The following is a 10,018-nucleotide window of genomic DNA, read 5'->3' as shown; positions in this document are numbered from 1 at the left end:
TGCTGTGTAATTGCACGATATATACTAATAATGATCATTTTCTGAGTAACTGAAGGGTGAATTGGAGCTTGCAGTGGGAGACTAAAACATGGACTGCATTTGCCAACAGAAAGGTTACAACTTGCTACAAGATAAAGCTGTCAGTTGCTTTTTTGTGAAAGCAAAGAATCAGCCTCATCACAGATTAGCAAGCCAAAGCACACTACTTTTTCTGGCTTCCTTAAGCCATAAGAAACATGCCTTTTGCAGCATGGAATAATCAGGAATAATTTGTCCACTACATTCACAATAAAAACATACTTCATTACATCAGTATTTTTCAGTTTGCTTTATGTCCTTTCTCTATAGTAGAGATGGCTGATGTATGAAAAGAATCATTGTTTTCCTTGAGTGATTCCTACCTACCAAGTATGTTTTCCTTGAGTGATTGTAATTTCACTCTTTTCTTTAATGAAGATTTGTGTTTTCTCCCTCCCTGACATTCTAGCTGCTCAGATTACAATGATCCATGTCTTAGGGTCACTTTTTTTTTTTTTTCCCTAAAAGCCACATGAAAACAAATTAATTCAGTTTTGACTTTCTATATGAAAGAAAAATAGTAGTACAGACAATGCTTGCATTATCTTCAGCATTGCTTTTGAAATAGGATGCATCAGCAAATTCCTGTCTAGCACCTCTTCATATGCACAGATGGCATGAGAACTGTTATACATACAGTTTTGCTTCTTCCTTTCTGCCTTGATTTTTCATCCTTGATTTCATTGTCCGGGTACAAAGCCATCAACTTGTATCACACTGTGCATAAGCAACAGCTAACAATGGCCAGCTTTTCCACATTCTTATTCTCTCTGTGATCATCTCTGACTTTAAATACCCTCTCTTTGCTTTTAGTAGGCCTGGCATGAACAGCTTTGCTTGAGGATCAGCTTCCATTAATTCTTCAAGTTTCACTAAGTTTTCTTTGTGAAAACTTGTCAAGTCAATGTCACTTCTGCCCAGGTATTTCATGTCAGGCTCACAATCATGTACACTGCTAGGACTTGTAGCTCATACTTCCTGAATGTCAGGATTCATCCAGGGAGACTCCTCAAAAGATTGTCTAGTCCAACCCCCTGCTGGAGCAGGGACACCTAGATTAGGTCACACAAGAATGACTCCAGAGAAGGAGACTCCCCAGTTTCCCTGGGCCACCTGTTCCAGTGTTCTGTTACCCTCATTGTGAAGTTTTTTCCTCATATTTACGTGGAACCTCCTGTGTTCCAGCTTGTACCCATTGCTCCCTGTCCCATCATTGGATGTCACTGTGAAGAGCCTGGCTCCATCCTCCTGACACTCACCTTTGTATATTTATAAACATTAATGAAGACATCCCTCAGTCTCCTCCAAACAAGAGAGCCAGCTCCCTCAGCCTCTCCTCGTAAGGGAGATGCTCCATGCCCTTAATCATCTTTGTGGCTCTGTGCTGGATTCTCTCAAGCAGTTCCCTGTCCTTGAATTGACACAATACTCCAGATGTGTTCTCACTAGGGCAGAGTAGAGAGGGAGGAGAACCTCTCTGGACCTACTATACCACACTCCTTGTAATACACCCCAGGGTGCCAGTGGCCTTCTTGGCCACAAGGGCACAGTGCTGGCTTGTGGTCATCCTGCTGTCCACAGGACCCCCAGATATAGGTTTTTTTTAAACCTGTACTAGCTTCGCTAGGATTTGATCTTAGATTCATTATGCACCCATTGACCTCTGTTTAGCAAACAGTCAAGGATATTTTGAATCTTAACTTGCTGTAATCGTTGTTCAAAATACCATATATATGTTTTATATCAGTAAATATCCCTTCACCTTCCTCCTATGAGTGAAGTGGGCAGTGCTCTTGTCTCCATTCGCGACAGGTATGTACAGCCTGCTATACATAAAGTGTGCTGGCTACCTTGCATTCCAAGCTGACGCCTGGCAGGACATGTGAACATATCTTTCATGAAATCATATGAAATCAAGCAGATGTTCCTGATTAGCATCAAAATTTGCAAAGCTAGTTTTTATGATCAGTTTCTACAACTAGCAAAATTATTTAGCAATTTAAACATGAAATAGTGGACTACAACCTAGAGGGTAACATTTGCTTATAGCAACTCCATAAAGATGGTTATGACTGTACGATTTTCTTTTCAATATTCATATTTATACATCAGAGAAATTACAGACATCAAACTTTTTCCCCTTCCAAAACAAGCATAACACTTGTTTACGTTGTACGTCCACAGCTCTCAGCTCTTGTGCTCTTTCATGAGCGTAGATTTTTCACATGACAGCGTTTTGTGAAATTCATGGTATTTGCCTTCTTTAAGCAAGTTTCTTAGGCATTTGAACAACATCAGTACAAATGTAAGACATCTCTTTCTGATGTCATCATTTAGTTTTCAAAATAGTTGCTCAGGCTCTGTAACAAGTGCCTAGGAAATGTGAGTAAACACACACCTAACAGGCAGCTTTTACTAAGCCTTTGGCCTCATAGCCCTTACTATCCTAAACTGAACAAATTACTGAAGACGGACATCTTTCCTACCGTTCTTCACTGAATTAGTGCTTTGAGTGGGAACTGCCTGCATCCTTTCTCAAGCAGCAACAAACCATCAGAGTCATTAAAAGCCAACAGTGTCCTCAGAAACAAGTAGGTTAAAACTTCAACTAAAGAAGCTCAGATCTACTGGGCAAGCTAGAATAAAAATAGTTTTATCATTTTTCTCCTCCTCAACAAACATTAGATCATTTCTTTTCCCCGCTGCTCTCATTCCAGTATATTTTTTAATTTCTGAGCTTACAATGAACTCCATACACATCCTTCTTTGTCCTTTCACCTCCAGTGCTTCGTTTCCCCATTTTGCTGGCCCTAGGTTTGCTCTTTTCCGCCTAATCCTCTTAGTACTCCAAAACCTTCCAAGATTAGTGTGCACCTCTCTAAACTTTCAGGTGACTATTTATTTTCCAGTGGTCTAGACCAGTAAGTATTTGGTTAACTAATACCACTTTAAATAATACATAACTACATTAGCAAGCAGTGATCCAGTTACTACCCATCAACATTTTGGCTGGTCACATGCTGCATTCCAATGCATAGAAAATAATAAAACAGGGCAGAGGTGTTTTTGTTGTTGTTGTTGTTATTTTTTGTCAAGGAAAAATTGTCCTTGACTTGGCTTGGTCATTACAAATTTTGGAAGTCATCACCTTCAAACAGAAAGTATACATTTACCTTGGGTTCTACGTGTTTTGCTACTTAGGGGATTTTTTTTCCACTATTCTAAGACCACATACAAAACTTTGAAGGGAGACGAGTTTACTCAATCTTCCAGAGAATTCTGAGAAATCACAACAACAACAGCAAACATTAGGTTTGTACAGTGTTTTGTGCTAAATTATTTCAAACATGGTGGTGCTCTTCTTTAGAGATAGCGTTAAGTCTTGTAAATAGGCCTTTATTGTGTGTTGGTTTTTTTTTTAGTTAGATCTTTACACTCACGACCCACAGTGATTAACAACTTGTTGTCAGCCTACCTTAAGCAAGAATACTTCCTTTGCCGGGCTCAATTAATTTGAGTCATTTGTATGTATGGAACTTATCTATGATTCTTTCTTTTTTTATGACAGTGACAAAAAAAGAGGAAGAGACATCTGATCTGCAGCATGACTGGAACTGGACATTTTGGGGACCTCTCAGTGAATAGATCTGTAATAGAACAGCATAAGAAACAGTGGCACACACTTTCATCATCCTACCTCATCACATTAGTAGGAGGTTTTGATTTCTAAAGCAGAAAATGCCCTCAAGTTTTCCCAAGACATTTTTTCCATCTTGAACTTTGATAGCAAACCCCAGCTCTGCTGAATGACTTGCGAAAGATAGAATGCAGAACTCGTGCATTCAGCAGCTCCTCTTAAATTATCTTAAAACAGCCTCACAAATGTTTCCTGATCATAGATTATCAGCTTACAGGTGTTTGTTTTTTTTTTTTTTTTGAAACTACACATAAACCAAAGAGAGACCTAGAAAGACCATGTACATTTTAACAAGTCCTTGCAGCAAAAATAATAATAATAATAATAAAAAATTTATATATATAAATGATCATACAAGTCCATATTTCACTCAAGATTAAAAATCACCTGCCAGAAGAACAACTGCTTGCTATCAAGTGTATTTTTATGACATGATTTTAACTTGTGTTTCATGCTTTCAGGATAAGATTCAGAAGTCCATATTTAATAAAATTAAGCTTGGTAGATGGTAACACCATTATACTATTTAGAAGCCATATATTTCCTCTGCCAGCAGATTTATGAGTGGGACCTTGAATTTTACTGCATTTTAGTAGTTCATAGTGCTAGGCCTTCCTTTGGCAGCTTACAGCATAAAGGCATGTTTTCAGCCAAATATGTGACAGTTTTTAAAGAACACATTTTGATGTGGCTTTTGACTTTCTCTGGACACCTTAAGGATTCCTATTTTGGAGAGATTTTACTGGAAGCTGTGCTGATGCCCTGGCAGCCAAGAGGGCAAACCACAGTTTGGGGTGCATTAAATTCAACATAGTCAGCTAGTCAAATGAGGCAATGATACCAGTGTTCATAGTGCAAGGGGACAGCCCAAAGCTGTGGAAGGAGAGGACTGGGAATTAGGAAGTGTTTACTTTCTGTAAGCATGGTCAAACACTGGAACAGGTTTACCAGCAAGGTGGTCGATGCCCCACGCCTGTCCATGTTCAAGAGCTATGAGAATAATGGCCCTAAAGAGGTCAGGCAGGTGGACTGCATGGCCTTTGTAGGTCCTTTTCCAACTGAACAGTTCTAATAATAGACAATAGGTAATAGATAATAATAGGTGCACATAGCATTGTAGAAGAGCAAGATATCTTAATTTTTGTTGTATCAGTTAAATTCAACACACATTGACTTTACTGGCTATTCTGCAATGCACTGAGGTTAGCTGCTCAAGTCTCAAATTCTCTTAAACATACATTTAAGTGCTAGCTTATTTCTATGTAAACATAAAAAAGAAGCACAATTTATAGCCAGTCATGTTGTTTTAGCTAAGAGATCAGAGACACCAACACTACATTTATCCAAAACGTATTATAGGATACAAGCAAGACTGGACACATTATCATCATCTGTATGGCATACATGGGATGGATTGCTTCAGCATTAGCAAACCCCTTCTCATCATTTTCATGGCAGCAAAAATTCCTTCAGAGAAAAGGAATTCACAGGTACCTCATGTAAATCCACACTTTGCCAGTTCAGAACATACCTGTAATGTCTTCCCCTGAAAGACAATTAAAACATTTTGAGGGGAAAAAATAATAATAAAATATATATATATACTCATTTTCACTCCTTTAATCTCTCTGTTGTAGTGTTAGCACCTAATATATGCATCCACTCTTCTACTGCCATCCTATTTACAATCCACTGAAATGTATACTCTAAAAATACAATGCATTTTCAGAAATGTAAGGGGAAATGCACAATTTTCTAAGGTTTAAAAAAGTGACAGTCATCTGTACAGAATCATCAAATTTATCATCCAAGAAGTAAGATTTACAAGGCAGTGTCCATCCACACAGCTACATAAAGGGGTAGGTGCTACACTCAAAGCAGCAGACTTGCTAATACAATAAAATATGGAATATGAAAGTGTTTTGGGGCATGGGAAAATACATTTAGTACCACTGAAGCTAAAAATTTAGGGTTAGCCATATTCTAAAAACATGTAACTGCAAACCTGGAAAATGTTCTGAAAATATTAAGCATTATATACACGAGGTAAATGTACCTTGGCCTTTTAAGAGGTAATTAGAGTTTAAAGCAACTGATAGTGATTTTTTTTTTTTTTAACATAAAATGATTAACACCATACAATCGTTTCAATGGAACAATATAAACAAGGAACTAACTAAAAGCTGGAATTCATGACAATCACGCGCAGAACCATTACTGAAAATATAATATAGCCTCTTATTTGTTTGACACCTTCATGTTCCCATACAGTCAATGCTTTTATATACAAAGTCTTTCTCAGGATTACAAGTGAGACCACAGGAGGGTGACAGTAGATCATCATGCCTGGAAAATCAGCTTGATAAACATCTCAGAATTCCAGCTTTCAACATTAGAAGGTCCCTGAAGAACTCCAGCATTCCAAAATCATTATTTTGGGCTTTTCAGCATCAGAAAATTTTCCCCACTCTTTATTCTACATGTCAGTATGCATCCAACTGATTGCCGAGGCTTCCAATGCTACTAAAATATCAAATTGATTGAATCCATAAACCTTAGGTGAACATATAAGGTACATATATTTACAATAAACATTTGCATCAGTATTCAAACTGTTTTGGTATATACTTGAAATGATATAAAATTAGTATTTTGAATGCTAAAATATTTTGGTCCCCCTGGATTTCCAAGAGCAGATCCGGTGATAATAAAATCTTAATTTAAAAAATACTTATGTACCTGTGTCCATACATATAAGATATGATCTTGCACAGGTAACATTTAAAGTTACGTAATATATACAGACACAGCCTTTGTAAAAGGTGTTCAGTTTTTATAATGTAAAAGAACACAGCATGAAGTTGTGATATCCAAACTGAGGATACATACATATCCATTCAGAATTTTCCTGTACTGCATTCCAATATGAACAACACAGTTGTTCTAAAATAATATTTGTAATGTCACACAGTATTGACTGTCCTTCCCATGGCATGATGTTTCTAAATTATGAACAATACCATTTGTATCTATGATAAGGAATCAGGTAAAGCTATGACAAATGTCAAAATTTAGCATTATTTAAATAGTAAGTCTTTAAAATTAGTATGGAGTAAATAATAAGTCTTCCTCTGATGCTGACTTGTTTTCCGTAAGTATTTTTCTGCATCTATAGGATGCATTAAAGGGGCATGTCAATTAAGTAGAATGAAGAGTTTAGTTACATTTGGTCATTTTGTTTAAATGGTCATATTTGGAAAACTGGTCATTTGCATAAAAGTAGTTTACAATCCCTATGTGAAGTCATTTTGATTTAACTTTGACTGATAGCGTCCTGAAAGCAGCGTGCCAAAAAGAAACACAACACACAGGTGTGACAGTTGTATGAACATTGCAACCCAACTGTTTTCTACTAAGAACTTCTCTTTCATTATGTTCTGTTCTCTAAACTCATCCACAATGGTGGCTGAAGAAAGAATTCCATTACATGCAGCTCAAGCTCTGCCAGTCTGTAATTCCCGCATCATTTAAACCCATCTCCAAGCAAGCATTAAGAATTTGGAACTGCTCAAGACTTACCTAACGCTATGCCTTGGCCAAGACTTTTGCCATCTACATGGCCTTTTCACTAGGGTCTGCCCATCTTACTGCTGTTACTAATTGTGCATCACAGACGAAGGGGCACAATCTCAGCTATGCTACTATTAGCAAATCACTTTGCCATCACTACTAGCTCTGTGAAAAACCTTCGAGGAGCTATATGCTGAAAAACAAAAAGAAAGCAGAATTAAGGTTGCTGCGTGTTGCTCGCCAAGAATACTCCTGGAGAGTAAAAGGTTAATTGTTAGTTTATATACTAATTACCAGGCACTAAGGAAGCCAAAGATCAACCACACTCTTCCTACCACTGCAATTAAAACATATCTTAAAACATATTTTAAAAAGTTTCCCTACCCTCATTCGGAAGTTGGGCAGGAAGGAATTCAATTTCTAAATAAGTTTCTGAAGATGTTGTGATGTCCCTACAATTTCAGGCAAAGTCTGACTAAAGCCAGGCATGCTTTTCTGTATTCTTACGACAACACAAGCCATCATAAGCTTTGTTTGTCTGAAGAACATTGATGGAGTCTTCTGGCATTTGCATCTAAAGACCTTCAGCTCACTGGTTTCTATAGCACATCACTTTCTTTGTGGCACACAAAAAATATGCACATAAGATTTACAGGCAGCTTCTAGCTTTCTTGTACAAAAGCCTAAATAAGTCTCCCTAGTTACAAGTACACTTCATGCTCATTTAATTGCAAATATTAGCTTTTAAGCCTAAAGACTCCACAGAACTGCACAGAATATATGCTTCTATTATTTAATTTGAAGGGGGAAAATCTTCCTTAAGATCATCTTAATTTTCTTGCTATTTTTCTGAAGTAGGTGGGTGCTTCAATATTTCAGAATTACCACATAAAATAAATCTTAAATTATGACTCATGAATGGCAATTACAAAGTGTGACAATCAATTAACCAGTTTACACGCTTTGAGACTCATACAATGTTAGAGTTAGATTTTGGTTAAAATTCAAGGTATTCCACAAATTACACACTCACTTGCTGAAATGAGCGTGAATTAAATCTTACCTAGGGAAAGGGACAGTTCATTCTTGGAAATCAAAAGTACCATGGGCTTTGTACACTTGCTGGTATGCATGAAAAGACTCAAAAGCAGCACTTACTGATATAGTACAATCTATTTTAAAGGCAATGTAGTGTTTTGAAAATATGGGAAAAAAACAGTAATCATGTAGATAGTTGCATAATTTATGTTCCCCACTACTGAATGAGGTCAATTTCCAAATAAAGGTAAGCATTCAAAAGACATACAACCTTAACGGGCAGCAAAGCATACTCCAACAGTACATTCAAAATCTGAATCAAAGAACTGTAACAGTGGTTCAGAATACTCAATGTACCAGGTAGGAATAACGTCGCTTAAGCAGCCTTCAATGCACTCTAGAACAATACAGTGAACCATTTCCATTTTAAAAGTGATCTTGTTTTCAGTACAGTTTACTAGAAGTTAAGACCAGCTATGAACTTTCCAAATAAAAAAATCATAGGTCAATAAAAGTAAAACTAGTCTACACGATGTTTTATAAGTAACCTCAGAAAAAGGTTCATAGTGCACAGAAAGGACCCAAAGCAACTGCTCAGCACATCCACAGAAATCCTAATAAGTGACGTTCCTATGAAGTATTAAAAGGCAGCAATATCCTTCTGTTCCCCCAGTGAGGTAGAACAATTAACCTTCTTAACACGCCACTCTGGTGCAGATATGGATTTTTACAGTTTTTTTGTTTGTTTTTGGTAGCAAATCCAGGATTACATCTTTATCCCCTCCTGTTGACTAAGCTGTGATAGTGTTTTCTTAATACGCAAAGCTGTTAGCCTAGCAGCTCCGTTGGCATACCAGCATTCCCGCATGATTTTTGCCATTACTCGTAATGCCTGCAAAAGAAACAAATTATTACATGCATTTCTGTTCCCACGTAACCTCTGTACTGCCTTAGCCTCTTATAGTACATATTTCTGGAGTCTATTACTAGAACTACACTGGCATGCTGTATAAGAAAACTCAAATCTTGTCTTTTTTCCTGTAAATAAGAGAACTGGTATTATTCAGCACGTGCAAAAATATTTAAACAAAATTTAATAGCTTGTCTAACTATTTTCTAAACTAAATTTTTGAATTAGAAAAAACACACTAATTGTGTTTTAAATCCAAGTAAAAAGCAATAGTAAAAAACCAGAAGGCACTCAATATTAGCATGGAAGTGCTGTGTAGCTGAGAATGTACCCAAACACTTTCTCAATCATTAAGTGCTTTTCAAAGAGTTAGTTAAATATATAGCCATTCATACTTTGTTAATCAGGTACTTTCCTCGAATTTGAACTTTACAATATTCTGAAAACTTGGAGCCTTTTTATCCCTCAAAAACCTATTTTTTCAAATTTGTAAATGCTACTATCAACTCACAATGGAAAGAACAAAAATTGATGAAATAAAGTGATAGATATACAGATTTTACACTCAGAGCTATATGACAAGAAATTGCTTAGTTGATTTGCAAGATTTGAATGGAAGCAATTAAAAAAAAAAAAAGAAAAAAAGACTTTTGTAAGCCAGTAGGTATGTACTGCCTTTCTCTCCAAGCTGCACGTGTGTATTAACTTCACACATTCCACAACCA

The 10,018-nt window shown here is 36.7% G+C and overlaps 1 protein-coding gene across 1 annotated transcript in view; it reads right to left on the bottom strand.

Annotated features, from left to right (window-relative positions):
* Nucleotides 1-3,488: 3,488 nt before the first annotated feature.
* The window catches only part of TGFBR1 (transforming growth factor beta receptor 1), a 39,031-nt gene continuing 32,501 nt past the window's right edge, over nucleotides 3,489-10,018 (bottom strand). Inside the window, exon 10 of the mRNA XM_010708303.1 lies at nucleotides 3,489-9,275. Coding sequence (XP_010706605.1) covers nucleotides 9,150-9,275 — 126 coding nt within the window. The 3' untranslated portion in view covers nucleotides 3,489-9,149. The remainder of the gene's footprint in view (nucleotides 9,276-10,018) is intronic.

The sequence above is a fragment of the Meleagris gallopavo genome, chromosome 3 (genome assembly GCF_000146605.3).
Source record: "Meleagris gallopavo isolate NT-WF06-2002-E0010 breed Aviagen turkey brand Nicholas breeding stock chromosome 3, Turkey_5.1, whole genome shotgun sequence".
Lineage (NCBI taxonomy): Eukaryota > Metazoa > Chordata > Aves > Galliformes > Phasianidae > Meleagris > Meleagris gallopavo.
Note: the sequence above shows the minus strand (reverse complement) of the source record. Positions and strands in the feature narration are given on the sequence as shown.